At 37.3% G+C, this 23,581-nt stretch overlaps 1 protein-coding gene across 10 annotated transcripts in view; it reads right to left on the reverse strand.

Moving 5' to 3' along the window:
* Nucleotides 1-2,314: 2,314 nt before the first annotated feature.
* LOC149551647 (RNA-binding (RRM/RBD/RNP motifs) family protein) overlaps nucleotides 2,315-23,581 on the reverse strand; it is a 43,123-nt gene continuing 21,856 nt past the window's right edge. For 7 of the 10 annotated variants that reach the window (XM_089787155.1, XM_089787151.1, XM_089787156.1 and 4 more), the window contains 8 exons: nucleotides 23,115-23,193; nucleotides 22,790-22,940; nucleotides 22,447-22,502; nucleotides 19,099-19,146; nucleotides 18,893-18,990; nucleotides 3,105-3,174; nucleotides 2,818-2,928; nucleotides 2,315-2,683 (listed from right to left, as the gene is read on the reverse strand). In XM_089787155.1, the coding sequence (XP_089643281.1) occupies nucleotides 2,627-2,683; nucleotides 2,818-2,928; nucleotides 3,105-3,174; nucleotides 18,893-18,990; nucleotides 19,099-19,146; nucleotides 22,447-22,502; nucleotides 22,790-22,940; nucleotides 23,115-23,171 (648 nt within the window). In that variant the 5' untranslated portion in view covers nucleotides 23,172-23,193 and the 3' untranslated portion in view covers nucleotides 2,315-2,626. The remainder of the gene's footprint in view (nucleotides 2,684-2,817; nucleotides 2,929-3,104; nucleotides 3,175-18,892; nucleotides 18,991-19,098; nucleotides 19,147-22,446; nucleotides 22,503-22,789; nucleotides 22,941-23,114; nucleotides 23,194-23,581) is intronic. The other 3 variants (XM_089787159.1, XM_089787160.1, XM_089787161.1) reach the window with 1 other exon arrangement.

Consider the following 23,581-nt stretch of genomic DNA (forward strand, 5'->3'; position numbering starts at 1 on the left):
AAGTGAAACATAAGAAGATGAGGTTTTCTCACTTATTTTCTCCTACAGCGTATATAGGTTTCAAGGACTGGAGAATATAATTCAACTGTGTGTACTTTATTTTTTCCCAAGTGCAACAAAACAGAATGGCATATAAAATGTTACTGTGCAAAGACATCCATGACCTAGGGGATACAAAAGAACTTACTTTTATCATTTATGGAGTTATTGACCACATACAAGCATTGTCCTAGACACCTAAGGATGCAACTTCTCAAAAACTACCAAAACAATCTGACTTGGATACTACTAAAGTTTTTGATTTGTTACAACATGACAACAAGAACCAATAAGACTTGTGAGCTCAAAATTGCAACCATTTACACAACATCAAAAATAAAGAAGCTTATGTTTGCTATAATGCTAAGTATATCAAAAATCAAGTTTTAATGGCTGCACGACTGCAAAGTTAAGAAAGATCAAAGAAGTTGCCAAGTATTGTCAAGGCTTTCCAAAACCCAAAATGCAAACTGTTGGATGCATGAATCATCACGGAGAAATTAAGATAAGTTCCAATGATAAACAAAACTTAGCTTAGTAATCAAGTCCATTGAGCCTGGGGTTGAAAATGAAATTTGACGATACACAAACAGAGGTGAGTTTTAAATACAAAAGCAACAAGTGTAAAATAAGTCTTTCCAGTATCTTAAAAACAATTATGTTTGCATGTTTGGTACTGGAGGCAGTGAGAGAGAACATCTGCAACATTTCCAGGACACGGTATCATCAAAAAGGCTTGTCTCCAGTCTACATTGTTGCAAAATAGTGATTGCGGCAAAAACAGTTGTTGCTAAAGTGTATTGTCCTCAAATGAGACATGACTGATACTTCGTTAAAAAATTCATTATCAGGCTTGTCACAGATACATGAACGCACCTTAAAACATGGAAGAAAGTATTTAAGAGGATGATGTGGCATTACAACTCAAGACAGATGGTTGTATTAGAAATAACATGAACAAGGACACTTAAGGGGTGCCCAACCACTACAACTATTTTCTTTGAGGTAGAAATGGATACAGGATTGCCAAATGGAAGGATGCTCATCCCAGCTGAAATATGTATGAGGCCTTATCAGAACCACCAAATTAGGATTTTATTGAAGATAAGACAATCAGCCCTGATGGATCAGGATAAAAGAACCCGTATGAATTGTAAAGACAGGACTTTGGGGCTCAGGTCAGACCTTCGTAGATGGAATGTGGACATAACAGACCAGACTGCAAAATAGGAAATGAAGTAAACAAACAGAAAGAAGACTGACAAACATGTCAAGGACACAGAGAACTCTAACATGACACGATGGATGATAACAACAGGCACTAAGAGAACCCAACCTCTGGAATGTCTACAAACATCTGCACATTGGAAAAAATATGGTGCTCTTTAGAGAGACAAACAAGTTTCTAGGTTATATTCAAAGCTGAGCGTAGAACTCTGTTAAATTGATGGATTGATAGATCATAACAGAAAACAAGAGTTATAGAAGCTATCTAAGATACCTCAGTACTCAGATTCAATTAATCTCAAAGACTTTGAATTTAACTGCCTTTCCAAGGTGAAAACTGGAATCTTCAGGCTGTACTGCTACTGGCATAGGGGCTTGGTGAGTTCAAGTAACCCAATCCTTCAGCAGCACAGAGCAAGTTACCTAATGAATTCCAGATTATCATCTTTGATAGGGGCTTTCAGCAAAAGAGTGATTATTGGCGCATGAAAGTAAAATTTAAAAGTAAAAAATTGTAGGGGTGTACTTTAAATTCTTAGAGGGGTTGATCAACAAAAAAATCATCACCATTGTGAGTCATGACAGTGAAGGACATCCCACCTCCTCACATTAAGCTATGAGGCTGTGCTCTCTGAAACATATGTATTTAACTTTATTTTCACATTGGTGGTCACAGTAACACAGAGATGTTTGCATGCAAACCACCAGACCATATTCATACTTGTGCTAACCTAAGCTGATGAATTTTATCTATATCACCTCTAGGAACTCGCCTGCGCCTTCCCAATTATGAGTTGAGTACTTTTACCATTCAGCCATGGATGCAAAATAATAAGCATTTCGGTTCGGATTTAAATTGGATACCCAAAAGTTAAAACTATTGTTTTTGATAAAAAATAAAAAATATAATTAACTTGTTCGAGATTTGCATCAGATGCTAATTCCAGTAATAAAACAGCTGTAAACAGAATACCTAATTTAAAAGAGTTCAAGCCTTATTTCACTAGTATATGCCTTCAAGATCGCTCAACTTATTTCCACATGCAACTCCACTGAATAATTTGTAGAATATATCATACTATGAACAAATTCTGTCACAGTTATATATATGCAAATTAAATTTTCTGGTTAGTTTCAAAATTGATACCAACATTGCTGCAAAATCCTTGTGACAAGTTTGCCACCGCTAAGGAAGCTCACAATATTTTTACAGATCTATCTGAACCTTCCTCCACTTAACCCTAACTACAGGTAAACTTACTGACATGTTGAAAAATATAGCATTGATACACTCATGAAGCATAAAGCAGGTTCTGGCAGATGCTCAAATTGCATCTGTTGTTTCTTGCCCTTCATGTGCCTAATCTTCCTCATCAGAGAACTTGATTTTCTTTGGAATTGGTGGAAGAGTTCCAATCTGAAGCAGAAAATCAACCAATATGATGATATCAGGAACTTCATACACACCCACCCTTTAATTTTATCTTGATAGCTGAATCCGACTTTCGACTTAATAACACAGATAATGCTTGTATAACCTATATTACTTACAATGTCTGGATACTCATACTCAATGCCAGCAGCTTGTATTTTCTTTCGCCGTTTTGCATCATTTTTCATTATTGTTTTGATAAGACGCTGCTGCTCTTCCAGAGTTCTTTCCTGTTTGCAATCAAATTCCAGTCACACCCATATGAAAAATAATAATTAAATCATCAATTCTAGTCAATGCAACTAAATTTTTAAAAAGAAAAATGTAATTTCTTTTCTTCAATATTAAAATTATAGATTTTAATCTAATAATGACGCCAACAAGAATCACAACTCATAATACTTACTCGATTATGATGTTTCCTCTCAATCTGCTGCCACTTAATTGGTTTGAACTTGCAATTTGCTCTTTCCCACCTATCAATAAATAACCACAATTATGTGCATGAAATTTAAGGTGAGCAGTAGAACAAAAATGCTTATATCTTTCAGTTACAATAGGAAATTGATAGCAATTTAAAAAGAAAATACAGAAGAACAGCATACATGCAACAATGCATTAGAATCAAAAACTATCGTATGCGTTTTTTCTAAAACCGCTCCATACCTGAATGGGTACGGTTTAGATATGGGTCCCAGGTGTAGAAGTTTGTAGCTGCGGTGGACATTTTTATCTCTGATTTTATGAGATAGAAATATGACGTTATAACCATTATGGTCATCTTCAGCTAAAAGAAATATTTGTGATTATATTTAAGTTAAAAAATACAAAAAATTGTGCCATACGTCATGGAAGAGGCATGCGTATGGAAATATTAAGTATTGAATATGTGCAAATATGAATGGTCTTATTTTTGAGACTCAAAGAGACCATCGTGTGCAAGATGAAGTCTTATGCAATCTATTTATATAATTGCTTGGTATATTGTAAATCAATCAAGAGAAACTCAGAAAAGTCTTGTACTATGAACATTTCTTGATCAATAAAAGAGATATTCTGCTGGTGTGGCAGGGTTTTTCCCCTTCAAGTGGAAGGGTTTTCCCAGGATAAATATTTTGACTCTTTTGTATAATGTTTACTCTCTTTTATTGCTGTATATCTCTATTTTCTGGACCAAAACATTAAGATGGTATCAGAATCAGGTTCATTAACAGCAATAAAGCCAAACATTGTGCTGACAGTTTATTTTTATCATTATGTCCTGGAACATCAGTTCATTATTATTATTGGTGGTCACTTTGTTTCTCATCTCATATGGTTGATATTTTTCTGATGAAGTATGAACAGGGAGCTTATATTCTTTGTTTCAGGCTCATTGAGAATCTATGTGGTATCGGATCGACAAGTTAGGGTACCTGGAGAGGGGAGATGAAGAGTCTTATGCAATCTATTTATATAATTGCTTGGTATATTGTAAATCAATCAAGAGAGACTTAGAAAAGTCTTGTAATATGAACATTTCTTGATCAATAAAAGAGATATTCTGCTGGTGTGGCAGGGTTTTTTCCCTTCAAGTGGAAGGGTTTTCCCAGGATAAATGTTTTGACTCTTTTGTATAATGTTTACGCTCTTTTATTGCTGTATATCTCTGTTTTCTGGGCCAAAACATTAAGATGGTATCAGAACCAGGTTCATTATCAGCAATAAAGCCAAAGGTTGTGCTGACAGTTTATTTTTATGTCCTGGAACATCAGTTCATTATTATTATTGGCAGTCACTCTGTTTCTCATCTCATATGGTTGAGATTTTTCTGATGAAGTATGAACGGGGAGCTCATATTCTTTGTTTCAGGCTCATTGAGAATCTGTGTGGTATCGGATGGAGAAGTTAGGGTACCTGGAAAGGGGCTATGCCACTTATATTTCATTATGCTCTCATTTATTGTAATCTATCATACTGATTGGGGCATTCAAAATCGTCCTCCACTAAAATTTGTGTCTACCGTTGTTTTTGGTCTCTGTTGGAAGTTTTATCAGGTATTCTTTCCTTTAGATTCCTTCAGCTTAGATGTGTTTGCTTGCCAGTTCTGTTCGATTGTGTTTCAGTTATGATGGTGATCGTCTCTCTTCTGAGATTGATTGGGTCATAAATTAATGATGATAATCTCAGTTCTTACCACTGCCAGCTAGCTCATATTATTGTTTTTTCTCAATATCTTGAGGCACCTGTTCAAATTTCTCCAGCTCGGTGCCATGCTACATGCAGTAGCAGTGTTGGGATTCATTTCCCTTCATTATTGACTATTTCTGCATTCAATGGGGGCGGTCAATATCAGTGTGTAAGCAGCTCAGGAAGAAATCAATTCAATTTACGCTGAGAGGGTCTATTCATGGACATGATTTTTGATGGGTGAGTGCCGGCATGGTCATAAATTATGTCTGAAGATGATTCATCTTCCATCTGTCTTCAGATATCTTTGTGATGATGAGTTATCACCCTTCGGTTTCTTTACATATCTTCACTTTTTTATGGTCAGTCTTCATGCTACTGATGCAACATCCGTTCGTCTTCTTCCTATAACCATTGAAAGTTGTTTCTTATTGTGGGACAAAGGAAAGTCAAAGATTACAATTCATGCAGTGTGAGAACGATATTGTTATAATCTTTCACTAGAAAGAGAGAATTTTGTTCTAGATTGGGTGTTACAAGATAGAAAGAGTCAGTTGAGGAGATAAGATATCAGGAAGAGGGAAAGAGCCAGGGTGAGTAATGTTCAGAACTGGCTGGGCAAGCAGAGAACTAGACAGTGTACCAGTCTTCTTCTACGTCTCTGACTGCAATGGCAACATCAGGTGCTAAGGATTGATTGTAAAAGTCACGTTATTTCGGTCAAGCAAGCCGTTGTTGGCTGGAGTGATGATGTAGCTACAGAAGAGTTCGGGTTGCTCGAGCAATATATTAACATTGAAGGTGTTCTTAGCAGATGCATTGAGACATATATTTATAATGTCATTTTCATTGTTTGGAGAGTCTTGCCAATCCATGCAAGTTATGTGAGAATGGCTGAGAATAACGTTCAAGCAAATTTTATGTTTTAGAGAGTTGGATTTTATTCTTGTGGACTATCGGGTGTTCTATCAGCACATGAATATCTGAGCGCTGAGAGAAGAAATTTTTCTTGAACTATCAAGGTTTTTGAACGGGGGAATTTACTCTATTTTAATATCATCATCTTTTCTCTCTCACGCATTGGAATGTCTCAATGATCTCTGACCAATCAAGATTACATGCATGTCTGTTACTCAAGAAGGCTGACAGGAAGGTAAGTGTCACATAACGAGGAAGTTTTTTTTTTTTTTTTTTTGAAGTTCTGTGTGACTTTTGTGTATCTATCTACTACATTTGCTTCAGACTCTTGTGATCTTACTTTTAGTATTCGTGTGATTCATTTTCGAGTGAATGTCTGAAACAATGTTGTGATACATATGCTTCCATAATATCTAGCGTGCTGTATTATAATATAATCTTTATTCCTTATTTTTGAGTTGATAGGTAAAGCTTCTCATTTTTTGAAGAAATTATAATAGCTGGGAAAATTTCCTTCTGACGTGACCTTGGGCAGGATGGTAAAGGGGCTTTGCAAGTTGTTTACAATTTGTTGATGGATGGGCTCTGCAACAGTGGCTTAATGAAAAAGATTGAGTGAATCGATTAGAGAGCAGGGGAACATCAATTGCAGATCAGAACCTTTGAGACTCAGAATTTTTTCATCAGCAGCAAGCAACAGTTAATATCTCTGAAGGTGGACAGAATCTTGTAAAGCATCAATCCTCTTCAAAGTTTTGGATTGCAAGATCTTGATGGGGCAAGGCATCAAGGTAGCAGATCCAGGGAATAATTAGATGCACCATATTCATTTCCTCTGAATGAAATTGCTCAACTGGAACCAGGCTACAGGCGAATACAATATCTAGGAGAGAACTGTCTGGCAATTTTTTCATGATTGTGTGAAAGACACCGAATGTTCTTTTCTAGTGGCCATATTTTCACCAGAAAACCCACTTGCTAGCAATCAGAAAGACAGAATCCGGTGATTTTTAGACTTTAGTAGCAAATTGCATAAAAGATAAAAACCAGTATATTCATACCGGGGTGGAAGGAAGAATGACACCTATTGGTCAGCGATAATCAGACAGAGTCAAACTGTATTGAATGGGAGTATCCTTCACACATACAACCAGTCACATCATTTTTGCATTCAATAAAATTTGTTATAAGGAAGTGGCACAGGCTTCAGAGCAGATTCATATCCATCAAATCCCACAAATAATTCAAATTTGATAAATTCCATCAGCGATATCCTTTAATCAGCAAATTTACTCATTCTTCCAGATTGAAATTGGGGTTTGGGTGAATCATCAACATAAGGTCAACGAGCTCCTAAATTGTGTACATTACCAGCGAATTTTCAAGTCCGAGCCATCAAATTGTCTTGTGAAATCAACAATCTCCTCAAATTAAGACATCTGAAGAACAAAAGGAGGTATAAAAGAGATCCTTCTTCAGCAGCTGTAGGTGCGAATTTAGAATTCTCTAGCAGCAGAGATTAACAACCAATACTGCCATACCCTAGTACTTAGGGCCCACCAGGAGAATATAGAACTCATGCAACATATCATTGGTCATTGAGATAAGCTGCTGGAAAGCGCACCAAACTTTAACATCAGAAGCAGTCTGTTCAAAGCCGGAAGTAGATACTCAAAGAGGCAGATATATGCTAAGGTGGAGGTAAGCCTGTCTACAATTGAAGAATCGAGTAACATTCATCTTGAGATTAATACCATCATCAAGGTCAGAATATATTTCATAAGTCTCTTCTTTGTAAGTTGCATTATTACCTATAGTAATTCTCTGTGATGCTATTGTATACATATTTTACTTTTAGTTTCGATAAGTGTTTGGCATAATGAATATTAGAATAAATATCTGTAAGGGAAGTTAGAACTGTATATAATTATTAGGGATATTACAAACTTATTTCTCAAATTAACTGCATTACTATTTAAATTTAAACATTTTTTAGATTTAACAATAGATGAGAGCTACTGGGGAAGGTTAAATTTTCTGGACTTTTATTGGCATAAATTTGTGCTCTTATTAAAACTAAAGATAAATTAAAACTGAAAAATGGCAGTCTTCATCTAATTTTCTACTGTACCAAAGACAATGCGCTCATCTCTGGTGAACGAAGTATCCTTTGCCCTTCTATCAATCGCTGAAACTACTTCCGGAGAACAAGGAATCTGAGAAAGGATGGATAGAGGTCTGGTCCCCTAGACCCAAGAAGGATAGATCATATCACCTCGGAGGGCAAAAACTGACCTAGGGCTAGGATCCCTAAAAATACTGGAAGAAGGCATCCTAATCAATCTAATGCTTTCAGCCCCCTTCAGAAGATTGATTCAGCAGAATATTATTCTCTTCCGATCCGATCTTCTATATGAGACAGAAGGAAGGACTCCCTAACTCAGGGACCTCCAACAACTTTGAATCGCATCAAGGAAGCAAATCAAATGGATCGTGATCTACCTATCGGAACATGAGATTAATTATCTTCATGAAGATGCCATGATCTAGGACTTTTTGACCGGTGGACAGGCCTCGGTATGGAGGTGTGTTATGTTGCTAACTGGCTTAGAAATCTTCAAGGAAAGCAGGCTAACCTAACAATTATGGAAAATGAATTTATATATTTGGCTTGTGATAGTTTAGATCTAAGAAATAAGCTTCTATACGGGGAAACCCTAGTTCTAAGTGATTACCCTGTAAAATTTCTAGAATGGAGCCCATTCTTTGATCCAAAAAAATTGGTCAAATTTGAAGTAGAAAAGCAATCCTTCTTCCTAATCTTCCGATATAACTTCTGGTTAAACATACACTCAAAATAATAGGCTGCAAATTAGGATCATATGTAAGGTTGGTAGAATCTGATATGCTTGCTCTAGTTCAATTATTATAATTAGAGTAGATGTTAATATAGTTGAATTTAAAACCCTAGATATTAATGTAAATGGTAAAATTATCTTTGTCAATCCAAGACTTGCCTATGGCCTTTGTAGAGTACAACCAATTTTTGTTGTTTCTCTACCTCAAGATGTCTATCATCAGGAAATTCTCCAAACACTCAAATCTCCCTTAATGAGAAAGGTAGGGGTTTTCCGATCCATTCGGGGGAGGAGATGGAGAAAGGAGAGATTAGGGACTGCCCTCCCCGCCTCAAATCGGTAATTATTAGTCCAAGTAATGTTGAGGAAGAGTTCCCTCTGCAGAAAACTACTCTTCAAGTCACTCCTTCCAAGGAAATAGTCTGATCTGGTCATCAAGCAGAGAAAGAGGAGTTTGTTTCCAATAATCTGGCCCAAATAGAGGAGGGTCCAAGTGGAACCCCACGAAAAGCAACGGAAGTCAATATGTTAATAGAGGCTTGTTGTGAGGTTTTCACACATCGCCCCAAAATCTTGGGGACCCCCTTTTTAATCGCCTTTAGGGCCAGTGGAGAAGGTTAGATGTATTTTTTCACCCGGTTTCAACTTGATTTTCCAGAGCTATCAGTTCTATCCTTAGGCCAAATAAGTTCAAAATTGATTTCAACTTGGCAAGATAAGATTGTGAATTTTGTACTTAGACGATTTCTTTTGAAAATTTGGATTTAATTGTAAATTTGAATGATTTTCAAATAAGGAAATTTTTCGTTAGACTTAGGTTCTTGGAAAATCTTATTTTTTTTGGTGAAATAGAATTTAATTTTGTAAGATGAAGTTAAATTGCAAAATCGATTTTTACTCTAGAGGCAATTTTATTTTTTGTCATAAAATTTTAATTATTTAGCAAAATCGATTTAGAGGAAAATTGCAAAAATTGGCTTTAATAGATTAAATTTGCCATGAAAGCTTTTGGTATTTAATGAAATTGGTAAATTAATATTAAGAAATGGCTTTTGGTTAGCCAAAATTCAACTTCAAGGATGTATTAATTAGCAAACCCTCATTAAATAGAAATTTTTAGCATCCCCAAGGCACCATTTAATTTCGTTTTGCAATTTGTGGTTAATTAGTAAATTAAAAGTGCAGTTTTCATTTTAGAAAATTAAAATTTTGGCAAAGTATTTAAAGTGGGCCACTAACTTAGCTTTAATTTTGGTTTTTTTTTTTCCTCTATAGGACCAAGTCGGCCAGCCTGGGAGGAAGGTGAAAGCTACTATAAAGGGAGTCCCCTCCCATTTCATTTTCATCAATTCATTTGCTCCTCATGCTTGGGCGAATTTGAAGCAAGGGCAGATTTCCAGACTTGGGCGAAATTGGTGGAAGGCAGTTTTTTGGCGATTTTTGGGCAATTTCTCCATTGCCATTGTTGGGCGATTTGACTAAGGGCCAGATTTTTGGCGTTTTTGGGGATTTTTGCTCCACTTTGTGGGCTGCGATTTGTGCCTTAGGTGGCAGATTTTACAGATTTTGCTCCTTCTTTGCTTGGGCGAATTTTGTGGAAGGGCAGATTTTTTTTTTCATGCTTAGCCGAATTTTGTGGGAGCCGAATTTTGTGAGGGCCGAAATTTGTGGAAGACAAAATTCTGATTTTCTAGAGGGGCTGCAATTTTTATATCAGATTTGGGCAATTTTGTTGGAGAAGAGATACATATGAAAGTTTGATTTTTGCATAGAAGGCAAGTGTTGGATAAGCTTAGAGGCTTTGTTTTCTAATTTGCAAAGGGATTTGTAATTCTTTGATGTCATATCCCGGGTTCCGAAAAGTTGCTGTAAGATTATTAGTTAAGGTGAAAGTCATCATCTAGAGTTGCAAGGAGTGCTTAAGCTGACATCCATTCTTTCGCTCTTTTCTAAGAATTGCACTACTTGGTTCTTCTTGCCTTTTGGTCCACCACTCTACCATCCCGTAATAGGGCGACGAGCATGGAGGATGATAGTGCAAGTAAGAATCCCAAGCGGGCAAACGCTAAGAAAGACAAAGAGGATATGACGCCCAAAACTTCCTTCTTCTCGAAAATGAAGAAAATAACCGATACTAATATCGCTACAATGGACATGATACGGATGAGGGACAGACTAAAGGAAGGACAATCCCCCTTGGCAAAGAGGATATACAAGAGCGGAATTGTACATGCAGCAGCTTTTCCTCCTACTTTGCCTTGTCCGGAATTGATTATGGAGTGTGCATCCAGATTTGATCTAGACAGTAAATCCATCATTTTTGGCGAAGGGAAGATAGTGTTGGCCAACATTGGCGAACAAGCAATTGAAGAGACATTTAATATTCCCCGGAGCAAGGGCATGACAGTTGTAATGGTGGATCAGGCGGCCAAATCATTTCAAGGTAACCAAGAGGCCTACTTCTCACATCTAAAGCGGAATTGGATACACGAAGGGAGGAAAGGAGTTAACAAATCAACAAGGCTTACAGTGGCAGATTTCAAGCCGGAATATGGCGATCTCATTGTTCTTCTCAGCCGGATCATGGGCCTAGCTCAAGCTATGCAATTCGAAAACTGGATGTACTTCTTCATTGATGAAATTGAAAAGGGAAAAGGAAAATTTGATTGGGCTAGGATCATAAGTGAAAATTTAGAGTTGCAACTTAGAACAGTTCAAAACCAAAGGCAATTCTACATGGGATCCTATCTGTTTTACTTAATTGCTAGATTGTATGAGAGTCCGGGACTTAGGGCCTTAGGAGAGATTGGTAATGGGCCGGGGCAATATTTGGTGCATGAATGCTATCCGCAGCTTCATTTGCACAATAACAAGGATTACAAGATGTTTTGCGATGCATTCGCCATGAAGACAGTAAGGGTATTACAAGGGGCGCCTGCTAAGAGACTTTCATCGGAAGCAGAAGCAAGGATTAAGAAGTTTGGGAGTTGGTTCATCCAATTCCCGCAATTCACATACATTAGAGTGGCAGGAAGTACAGTTTGTCCCAAGAGGCTTCCAAGATACCCGCCCGACAAGGTAGTTTTGATGGAATTGGCTAGGCAGCTTGAGCACTATGATAGAGTAATGAGGAATGAGGGGAAAACAGGCGTTTCTTTCTCAATTATAATTGGCAATGATAGTTGCCCAAATCGGGCCACCTTTGAGGCTGCGGAAAAGGAATTGGAGTGGTATCATCTAGGATGGTACAGAGCAAGGCAAGGATTCGACCCTGTTGGTCTTATCAAGGCATCTCATGGAAGCGAATTTAAGCATGTTCCCACTATAGAGGACTTTTGGGCCAATGCAAAGGATGATTTTCACGTGAGAAAGCTAGCTTTCTCGAGATTGTCGGTGAACATGATGAGAGATATCAGATGGAGAGGCCTTGATATTCCCGATCAATTGGAGGATGATCGTAGTGTGTTGAGAGAAGACTATGAGACAGTAGTTGGAACAGAGTTGAATCCAGTGGATTGGACGATCATCAGGATCCTTCCTTGGAGGCAGTCACAAGGACAGTAGATTTGCATACCGAGTCGTGGTATAATGCCAAGTTGAGAAAGCTACAAAGACAAAAGGTTCTCCTTACTTATGAGATGATGAAACCGAAGGAAGGTCTAGTAGAATCAATCGGACAGAAGGGTGAAGGAAGTGGCCGGCAATCGGAGACAGTTAGAAATAGCAAGAAGAGGGCTTTGGAGGTAGAGAAAAGCCAAGAACGTTCGGAACCTCCAGCCAAGAGACAGCGGGCAGCGCCGTCAAGGGAGAGTATAACTAAGGCTAGAAGCCAAGAGGTCAATTCGAGTGATAAAGGGGCCGCAGTGGAGGTGAGCTCTGATTCGGAATCAAGTGGCTACAGTGAAAGTACGGAGTACTCCCCTCTCTCGGAGAACCAGCAAGGAAATATGGCAGAAACTAGTAGAGAAGAAGATGGGCCGATTGATATTGAAGAGATAAGTCAGGCGTCTAAGGCCGTTGGTGATGCTTTGTTGGTCGAACCGAATCCAGATTTGGGGAGATGCACTGCACCACTATGGTTAAGGCAAATGCTTATGCCGAGAGGCGAGGTGGTAATGGCTCACGCAGTTGATGATATCCAAGGACTAATAGAAAAGGATGATAGCGAGAACCAAAAACAGATGGCAAATACGGTGGCAAGGGTAATCAGAAGCGACAGTGATGGTCACCGAAGGGTTCAGATTGCTATACCAACAGTCAATAAGGCAGCGGATGAGATTGCAGCCCAGGAGTACGAAATAGTAGAACATAATTTGGGAAGAAATACAGATGATATGGAATGTGAGGAGGTTCAGGAAGGCATAGCATCAATCAGAGATTGAGGAAGGCAAACGAAAAGATAGTAAAGTTAGAGGCCGAAAACAAATATTGGAGAGATTGCCAGCCAATCCAACAGCTGCATCAGGCAGCCCTTCCTCAAGACAGCGGGAGCAATTCAGAAGAGGTATCAGCTCAGTTACATGAAGTAAGGGGTTGGATCTATGATACAATCCAAGATGGGCGAAATTTCTTGCCCTCCATCTCAACATTCCAGTCATTGGTGACTGTTAGAAACAAATTCAGATTATTTGAAGAGGAATGGAAGAATTTTCTTCCCATCAAGGATTTGGTTATTCCTAGGCTGCAGGCGTTCATTAGGCTACCGGGGGCATATTTGGAAAGAGCCCGGTTGGTTGATGAGAGAGGATTGAGCATAGTTGAATCTTGGTATGTCGCATTGACTACCAGATTCAGAACACTTGAAGAAATTCATGATGAGATTGCACAACACGGCCCAAGCGTCGACACTTCCATTTCGACCATGATGAGCGACGTTGGGGTGGCGATTGATTTTGAGGGTATTAGAGAGGAGGATGTCAGTGAGACAGGATTTGGATCAAGATTGGATGAGTTAGGAAAGGCTGCTGTCAAAAGGAAACATCTGAACACCCTTTCCTCACTCAATGGTTTTATTGGGTTTGCAAAGGAATATGAGAAGGATCACGAAAGGATACTACAAGCAGCAAACAGCGTGGCAAAGTCAGCAGAACTCCGAGCGAAGCACACACCTTGTCCTCCTATGGAAGAAGTTAACGAAAGGCTAGCTAAGTTCATTGCCTTAGCTAAAAGAACAAAAGAAAAAGGAAGAATTATATTAGAAGATCATCTTATGTAAGCCCAAGTGGCAACTTTCTCTTTCTTCTAGAATAGGACAAGTGTTTGTTTCTGATTGGCCACCATTTTGGTGCCTTCTCATTGGTTGCCACTTTTGCACTTTTTTCATTGGTCCATTGATGAGGTGGCATCTTCTCATTGGCCGATGGGGTGGCAACCCTAATTAGGGTTTTTGGATCCAATCTGGATCGTCGATCTTGTTTTGATCTCTACCGTCCATTGTATTTTGGACCTCTATATAAGGCCATTGGCTCTCATTTGTAAAGGGGAGGAGGGTTTGGAGAAATTGTTGCGAAAATAATACCAAAGTGCTCTCTTTTTCATTGCATGTTGACTAAGAACATTGGGTGTTATTGCATGTTTTCTACTTCCACATAGTTAAATTTTTCTTTTCAAGTTGAAGCAATTTCATTTCAAGTTGTTAGAGTAAGAGTAAAATAAAATGGATAGTTGCATGGTAGCTTTGGTAGATGTTTGATAGGGGTCAACACTAGGCCACTAGCATCCTAGTGGCTGGTTGGGAGGCTTTGTGTGGTGATCTAGTTTACTTTCCTTTGAAGCGTTGCATCTATGGAGGTAGGGCCGCTGGTTAGCCTTCATTAGATTCGATCCCCGTCCATCTGCTAACCTTCCATTCTTAGGAGTAGGAGTAGTTGAGTAGCCAAATTTCATGCTTAGAAGAGGTTAGTTAGAGAAGTAAACCAAAACATCGGCATTCTCACCTTCCATCGCCATTCACCCTACATTGCCATCATCGCGCCATCAACATCATCTAGCATTCACACCGAACCACCATCTCCATTTTCTCACCAAGATCCAAATTTTTCTCAAACAAGAAAACGTAAGGCCGCCTACGTGATTACCAGCAAATCACATTGATAAAACTGAGCGAGTATCCAACGGTGTAAGGAACATCGGAGTTATACTCATGTCCCATGAGAGATAACTTTTCAAGAGAGGAATTGTGTATTTGATATTCTGTATCAAGCATCCAATTACTAATATGTTATGTAGTGACACAAAACTCACATCAACAAGGCTCTAAACAATATGGTAGTGGATGATCTAATGAATCAATTTTTGGATGAGATTTGCAATGAGGCAAAGGTGAAGTTGCAGAAATCTATTTTAATTTCTAAAATTATGGAAGTTGACCTCAAGGAAGAGGAATTAGCCTCTAGTGTTGATCAGGAAACAACAGACTTTGAGATCAATGGGGAAATAGCAGAGGATAACTTAGGACCTTCAGGTTTAGGACTTTCCCTCCCAAGCAAAGGAGATCCAAATTGTGCAAAAGTGTTGAAGAAGTGCAGTTAGAAATCCTTGCAAGAATTGAGATCTTGAGATGGGGGAGCTAAAGGTCAGGTTAAACTTACAGATATTCTTTATGCAGGGAAGGAGAAGATCCTTCCCATGGCGCCATGAACATCATTACATGGAATGTTAGGGGCCTCAACACCCCTAACAAGCAACGACTCCTAAAGCGCAACATCTCTAACACTAAGGCTGACATAATTCTTCTTCAAGAAACTAAACTAAATAGTAAAGAAATGGGAAAATTTAAGAGGTCTCTACGCTGGAGGGAGGTAAGATACTCCCCAGCACGAACTTGAGGTTGGCTTGTTTTGTTATGGGATCCGAGGAATGTCTCTATCTCCTCCTTGGAATTTCATAGAAATTGGATTTGCGGATCAGTGAAGGGTATAAGATCTAATTTTCGGTACAAGCTTTTTAATATCTATGGTCCAATCAACAACAAAGATAAGTTGAGGCTATGGATGGAACTGGAAGAAAAATTTCAATGTAGAACAAGATGGTCTATCCAAAATTGGAGGAGATTTTAATGCTATCCTTCATCCCTTAGAGAAACAAGGTGGCAGCAATTCTCTCTCTTTGGCATCAAAGGAGTTTTTTGATTGGGCTAATAGGCTAGGTTTGATGGAAATAACATGTTCAAATAATACCTTTATCTCGAATAATAGAAGGAAAGGCTTTAGCAATATTGCAGAAAGATCAGATATGTTTCTTATTTATGGGGACTTATCTTCTTTCCCTATTTCATTCCACTCTGAAGTAAAACCAATATGAGGATCAGACCACTATCCTGTCGAGCTGAAAGTTGTAGAGGATAAACGCACTAGTAATTGCCCTTTCAAATTTGAGCAAATGTGGCTTAAAGACAAAAATTGTATTAAACAAATTAAACAATGGTGGGAAGAAACAGAGGTCTCAAGCTCCAAACTGTTCCAAGTAATCAAGCGAAAACTAAAGGAGTGGACTTCAAAATTCTTTGGGAACATCTTTGAGGATAAGTTAACTTTGGAGGAAAATTTGGCATCACTTACTAATGAAGTTATGGAGCATGGAATGGGGGAAACTTAGTAGCTAGAAGAAAAAAAGATTATGCAAAAATATTAAGAAGTTCTTTCCAAAGAAGAGCTTTCCTGGAGGGAGAAATCGAGAGAGGTGTGATTGGAGGCATGAGACAACAATACTAAGTTTTTTCATAACAGTTCCAAACATAGAAGAACAATCAATCGAATTACATCTATCAAAGGGAGGGATGGAAACATAAAGAATTCTCCTGAGGATATAAGCTTGGAGGTAGTCTCTTACTTTGAAGATATCTACAATAGTGGGTAGGGTTCTAATCTGCTTGCCCAATTCTTTCCAACATCCCAAAACTAGTATCCAGGGAACAAAACAATCTTCTTCTACAAAAGATATCTAAGTCAAAAATTGAGTCAACTCTTAAACAAATACATTCGGATAAATCACCAAGACTAGATGGATTCCCTGCCTTCTTTCAGAAATGTTGGAACTTCATTGGGGATGATATTACTAAGGCTCTAGAAGAAGTTAGGAATTCAAGCAAATTGCTTCGTGAAGTTAATAACACTTTTCTTGCCCTTATTCCTACAAAGGGCAAGACCTATTACCCTATGCAATACTCTTTATAAACTCTTTACAAAGATTTTGGCCTCTAAGCTTCAAAAGATTCTATCCAACCTCATTACTGAGGAACAAATAGGTTTTGACCCTAGAAGATCTATATATGATGGTATCATTATAGCTCATAAAGCTATTCATTCTATTCAGAACAATAGATCCCATAGTATATGCTCATGCATATGATAGGATAGATTGGTGTTTCTTATGTAACAGTCTAGAAGCATGTGGATTCTCAAAACTGTGGATAAAATTAGTCTTCAAATGTATCACAACCCCGAAGATGTTTATTATAGTAAATAGCACCCAGGTTGGTTTTTTTAGTATTTCTTGGGGTCTCAGACAAGAGGACCCAATCTACCCATTCCTCTTTATTCTAATGACAGATGCATTAGAAAGGTCAACTTCTTGAGCTAGATCCCTAGGGGAATTTAATGGGATTTTGATAACTAGTGACCATGATCCTACTACTCACAGGTTGCTCTAGTTTGGATGTATCAGATTTGTTTCTTAACATGAATTTATGTATGCATGCTAATAAGGAGTTTCATACAATAGAGACATAAGATCTTCATAAATAAGAAGCTCTTTGATTATTTAATATCAAAATAACATATTTGTCACCTACTTGAAAGAGGTTGCAATGTACCAACTAGAAGACTGTTGATTTCCAAAGATTAACACACATTACAAGCGTCTAAATCAATTCAATTCAAGAAAACAATGCATACTAATACATATGATAGTTAATATATTTAAGCCCCAATTCCCTACTTCTCTCCTTAACTCAATCAATTGCCGATTTACTTGTTGTAGTGCTGATTTACTTGTTCTAGGGCGCTTGACACCAATCTACACTTGGTTCCCCAAGGCTTTGGAACCCTGTTTCTATCTTGTCTTGGGACTCACCTACCTTATGTAGATTTACTCCACCTTTCCCTACACAAGACAACCTTATCCTCTTGAGGGGCTATAACGAGTGATTAAGTAAATGGCTATCTATAGTAACATCTCATGTATTATGACTATATGTACAAATGTATAAAACATAACATACATACATATATATATTACATATATTTACACTGGAATACCACTGCTGATAAAGCAAGTAGGACATACTTTTAAAGGTAAAGATTGAGCAGTCATTATTTTGTAATTCTCATCTTGGTAGAAATAAAACTGTCAAAAGCAACTCATGAGTTCATTAGTATCTGATGGGCACAGCATTTAAAATGGAAGCAAGAGAGCTTGTTGATCAAGCCATTTCATGTTGCCCCCAAGTCAATGGTCTCCCTTTCAACTTGGTGAGATCATCATATTGGAAGTAGATGGTGTCAACATTCAATAAAGCATCGGCTGCTTACACAGGTCCCAGGTATGAAAAGGTGTGTACCACTCTATTGCAAAACGAGAGGACGTCAATAGAGAGATCTCTTCAACCAAATAGAAATTCTTGGAAAGCTTTGAGTGTGTGTATTGTATCTAATGGATGGAACGATATAAGAAACCATTGATTAATGTGATTGTAGTGTCCCCCAAAGAGAAAATGTTGTTTAAGGCAGTTGATTGTGAAGGGGAAGTGAAAGATGCACAGTTCATTTTCAGAATTCTCATTGAGGCTATAGAGATGGTGGGGAGTCCACCAAAAATTGTAGGGGTATAGGTGGTTTGGCTGAGGGTCAGTATGACCATATTTTTTGGACACCATACACTGTACGTCATGCAACAAATTGGCACTCAAATAGATACAGGGAAACAAATATACCAAGAGTGGGGGGAGAAACAGATGTTCGTGATGAACCATCAAATGTCACAATTGATTTTCAGATCATTCTCCAAATTGGAGTTATTGAAGGTAAATAAAATTGTAATTACTATAAGCCAAACAACAAAAAATGAATACACAAAGTAAGTGTATCACAGGCAACAGAAACTAATGCAAAAAAAACTTTACAACCTTGTTATCAATGCCCAAGCACAATAGGTATTCATAGTGTTCCTACAGTACACTCTATGACTGATAATGCATATGAATGTGAAAATTGTTTCTAAATGACAGTCAAATTTCTTTAAAATATCTTACAGTCTAGGGTGAATTTGCTCAGATGGAACAAGCTGAACTTTCAAAATGTGCTCAAACAAAAGATAATTGTGCATGCAATCTGCTACAATTTCAGCAACCTGCACAGAAGCACACCATCATCACATGGCAAGAAGCCAAACATACATGAAAATATACTATTAATAACATAATCTTATGTCTGTCTTAAGTAAGATAAATTCACTTGCCTCAGGAGACTCGAACTCAATGAAACCATAGTGTCTTGAATTCCCTGTCTGACATAAATACATATATGGAAATTATTATAGTTTCTCAATGTTGTGATTGATAAGATCAACAAAAAGTAGCATAAGAGTCAATGCAATATAATACAGAACTCCAGCCGAAACTACTGCAATATAAAATGTTGGCTTCATATAAAAACCACAACTAGAATGTAATGATTTCTTCTCTCAGCAGATATTAATTCAAAATTCAAGATGACTAGCATCCTTGTCTACTAATGAAGTAAGATTAAAAGGGGAGCATACAGTAATTCAACAAAATTTAAAATAAAGTTATGAACTCTATGATGCACAAAGGAGTTGACTGTTGAACCATATGAGGAAGCCAAAAACTATTTCAATGAGAAAACCTTTCAGGATGTAGGCGGGAAGGATACTCAAAGGAGTACAGCGAAAGAAAAGATTAATAAAGGGGAAGGGGCCTTAAGTAGGAAAAAGAAAAAAAAGACAAAAGATCCAATCTATGTTGGCAGCATCACAATTACAATAGCCAAATCAAGACAGAGTTGCTTGTCAACCTAGATCAATAGGCCGAAGGTGATAAATTTGAATAGCATAGCATTTCTGGAGATTTCCCATTTATTGGCCTGCAGTGGGAAAACGTTCTTTTGGGGGATTGGGAGACCATAATAGCAGAAACTGCAAGAAAATCATCATAATCAATTGTTCTAACTTCTTACCACCTGGCCATTTCTGTGGTTATTGCACACTCAAAATTGTGGCAGCTTTCCCCCCAAATTTTCCTGACTTTTAATTAAATTAATCACTAGAAATTGCATCTGCTTGTATACTGTCAACTTTATCTACTTTTTCCTGACTTTTAATTAAATTAATCACTAGAAATTGCATCTGCTTGTATACTGTCAACTTTATCTACTTTTTCCTGCTAATAGGGCAAATATTACAGTCCGAATTTCCCAAGGAATAGCACATAAATGGTCCATATTTATTGTGATCTCAACCTTCCCTGTGTGAATGAGCATCTGCTAAATGAACACGATAATGATTTTGATTTGTGTCAACACATTGAACAGACAGGCAACATGATCACATGTACAAATAGTTGAACTTGGAAGAAAGTAGTATTTACAAGGTAATTAAAGGCAAAATAGACTATTAAAGCAGCTCATTATTCCTTTTGTTTACTCATATGCATGCTACACTCTCTTATCTTAACTTTAGGAAGTTTGTGATAGTCTCTGATACATCAGATTTAGCAAAAAGCAGAGTAAGCAGTGAGAATGGATGTTATCAAGTTCTAATATATGATAAATATTTGTCTGTCTCCACTAATTGCTATACGCAGATTCTAAAAACATAGAAGAAAATAGAAAAAAGGTTTCAAGATTGACGATATTGCTATCTACAATTGTGCAGCCCTCATCATTTCGATGGAGTCAGATTTGCCAGCTTCACCATTAGTTTACTGAAGAGTGAAGATGTGGTCAGAAATAGTGAGGATTTGGTGTCACAAAACATAGTGATAAAATTATGGAAAATAGCATGCACCATAAAGGTCCATGTGGTCTCAATGGACTTTGTCCAGTTCCGGTGAGCTGACCTTGATGAACAACACATAACTAGCAAGAAAAGAAACACAGCCCATAGATGACCTTTCAACTTACCCAAGAGGGCTCCTAAAAGGTGTCTTTCCAATTTTCCGAAGTGGTTACCTAGACAAATGCCTTTTCCCATTTTTTTGTAACCATCCAATAGATATGAGCACATTACTCTTCCCCTTCCTTGTTCTCGTGTCAATAAGGATATTTTTATGACTTCAACATTATAAATTATAGAAAAGGTTTTTCCTTCTTGAAAATTATGATTTCCATTTAGTACAGCCACAAACATCAAAATATTTTCAACCTCCTACTTCCTCTTGGGCACATTCCTAGGTACGTGTAAACATAGATGCTTGTATTTATTTTAACCACCAAAAACTAACAGAAAATAAAAATAACAATACTTTTGGGCGATACAGGATAGCCCTACAGCCCTGGATGTTCCTAATTGGAAACACATGAACTGCTTCACTTTGACCATACAACATAGTGGTACAATCATGAAACATGAAACAAACGTGGCTTAAAATCAAGCAGATTGGACCTTTCTATAAATGTTTAGGAAAAGATTGGTTTTCCACAGGACTGGAGGTATTGGCTTTCATATTTGTAATTCCTTGGCTTCCCCTGGAATCCAATAACTGAGATAATTGGGGTTTTCTCAAGCCTTCCAGAGGGTTGAAGCGGGATACCACATTTCCTTTTACTTTTAAAAGTTAACAGAGTCCCTAGATACAAATCTTGGATAAAACATTCAGCGAGAGCTGTAAGAGATTTATAAGATTCTTTAGGTGTAGAGTCTATCTCCCACCTACATTTTGTGGACAGCCTTGTCCTTGTTGGCAAAGGCTATAAAATTGAAACCAAACATGGCCAATATAAGCTCAATGCAGAGCAAAAAGCTTAACAGCTCCAAATCTAAAATCTTCTTTTTAAATGCCACTTCCACACAGTAGTACAATGTCACATTTTCTTTAAAATTTTAACTCATGAACTCCTCACTAGGCATGTCATATTGACTAGTCAAACCAATAATTGATATTGCAGGCCAAGTTGGTGCACTTAAAAGGATTATTATTATCTTTAGGGGGCATCTCCAAAGAATAGAAGAATCCCTTCAAGTTGTCCCTACATATATGATTGTCCTTCTCAAGTTTCCTCCTCACGTAGCAAATGACACTTCTGGAATAGAGAAGTCCTAATTTGTAGCCTCCCAATTGCTCTGAAACTCTAGCATTGTGAAACTCTGGGAAGGGCAACTGTTTTGTATCAATGGTGATTTCTACTTCTGCTTTTCAAGTGAAAGGAACAAAATCCTAGCAATGTCTCCAGACACCGACTATTCTCAAAGAAGACATGCTGTCCAATTGTTATTACCACTGATATTTTCTCTTGAACATGAGCAATTGTGGAAGATTAATCGATATTGATGTAACAATAAGTCTTTTGTTTCTCTTATTGAAAGAAAGAACCAAAGGCCTAGTTTATCAAGGATTTCAAAAAGTTATTGTCCAATGCATTATGTTTTGCTTTTCATTTGGCTACAAAGCAGAAAACAAAGATATACAGAATCTAGCAAAGATACGAAACACTAGGAGGTGTCCATTTACTACAAACATGGTTACCTATTTAACTATTACCCTAAATGTCTTTCAATAGAATCCTTTGACACATTAAATATATTTACATCATCATTGCTTGGAAATTTAAAATAACCATCAGTACAGACCTTTCTATTCCTTGATATTCGAAGACGTTTGATGGTTCCAAACTGGCTAAAAAAACCTAACATAAAGACCATGACAATGTCACAAAAAATACCAATTATATTTGCAAAATTAAAGTGAAATACTAACTAATGACCAAAAAAGGTGGAAACGAGCATGAAGATCTAGAAGGTTGGAACAAGGTTAATGTAAATGGCATCAAGTAGGGCTTAAGTGAAAAATGAGTCTCCAATTTTGCATGACTCAATTGCTAAACATCAATCACCAATCAGACGAAAACAATTATCAATGATCATCCAATCAAAACAAAAATTCATTTTCGTTTGTACAATATACATTCCTTACCTCTCATCTGGTCTTCATAAAATCCATGAGGTATATGGCCAATGTAAAGTACTGAAGATTTCTTCTCATCGGTACCAATCTGACCTCCCTTTACAACTTTTTTCTTAACAGAATGGGGTTGAATAGGGTCTCCATTATTTCCCTCCAATGGCTAGAAAATTTAAGAAGCAAAAAAAATGAGAAACAGAAAACAAGGAATTCACTATGGAAAAGAAAAACAAGCTGGATCACTTCCAAAAACATTTAAAGCATAAAGGACAAAACAATTAAGCATGACTGCATTAACATTATAATTCTCGGATTTCTTTAGAGTAATCCTACATACCAGAAAACCATCCATGCCCTGTGCCATCTCTCCCACCACCTTCCTCTTATTACCCATTCCTATCACTTTTGAGTTTTGACTGATACATAGTAATTAATCAGATATTTAACTTGACAATTTGTCACAAACTATGCCTAATATTAAAACAGAGATAAGCCATTATCTTGTTACAAGATGAAAAAGAATTAAAAAACTTAATTTGATCAAAGCTTTTTTCTTTGAATATTTTTAATCAATGGAGAAACCCAAAACTTTCCACAAACTATAACCTTTAACAGAAATAAATTGTTCTAGACAAATGAAAAATGTGACACCAGTTCAACCATGAAACCCAAAGCACTATGTTCATTCTAGGCTTCTTTGTAAGAAAATCTACATCTAATTTTATATGTTCACAATTTATAGCAAAGAGCAACTATTCAAGAGCCTTCTATGATTTAACAATTTGCAGAATGTATGCTCACACA

The sequence above is a fragment of the Cupressus sempervirens genome, chromosome 6, assembly GCF_028749045.1.
Source record: "Cupressus sempervirens isolate cs-2001-9-10 chromosome 6, ASM2874904v1, whole genome shotgun sequence".
NCBI classification, from domain to species: Eukaryota; Viridiplantae; Streptophyta; class Pinopsida; order Cupressales; family Cupressaceae; genus Cupressus; species Cupressus sempervirens.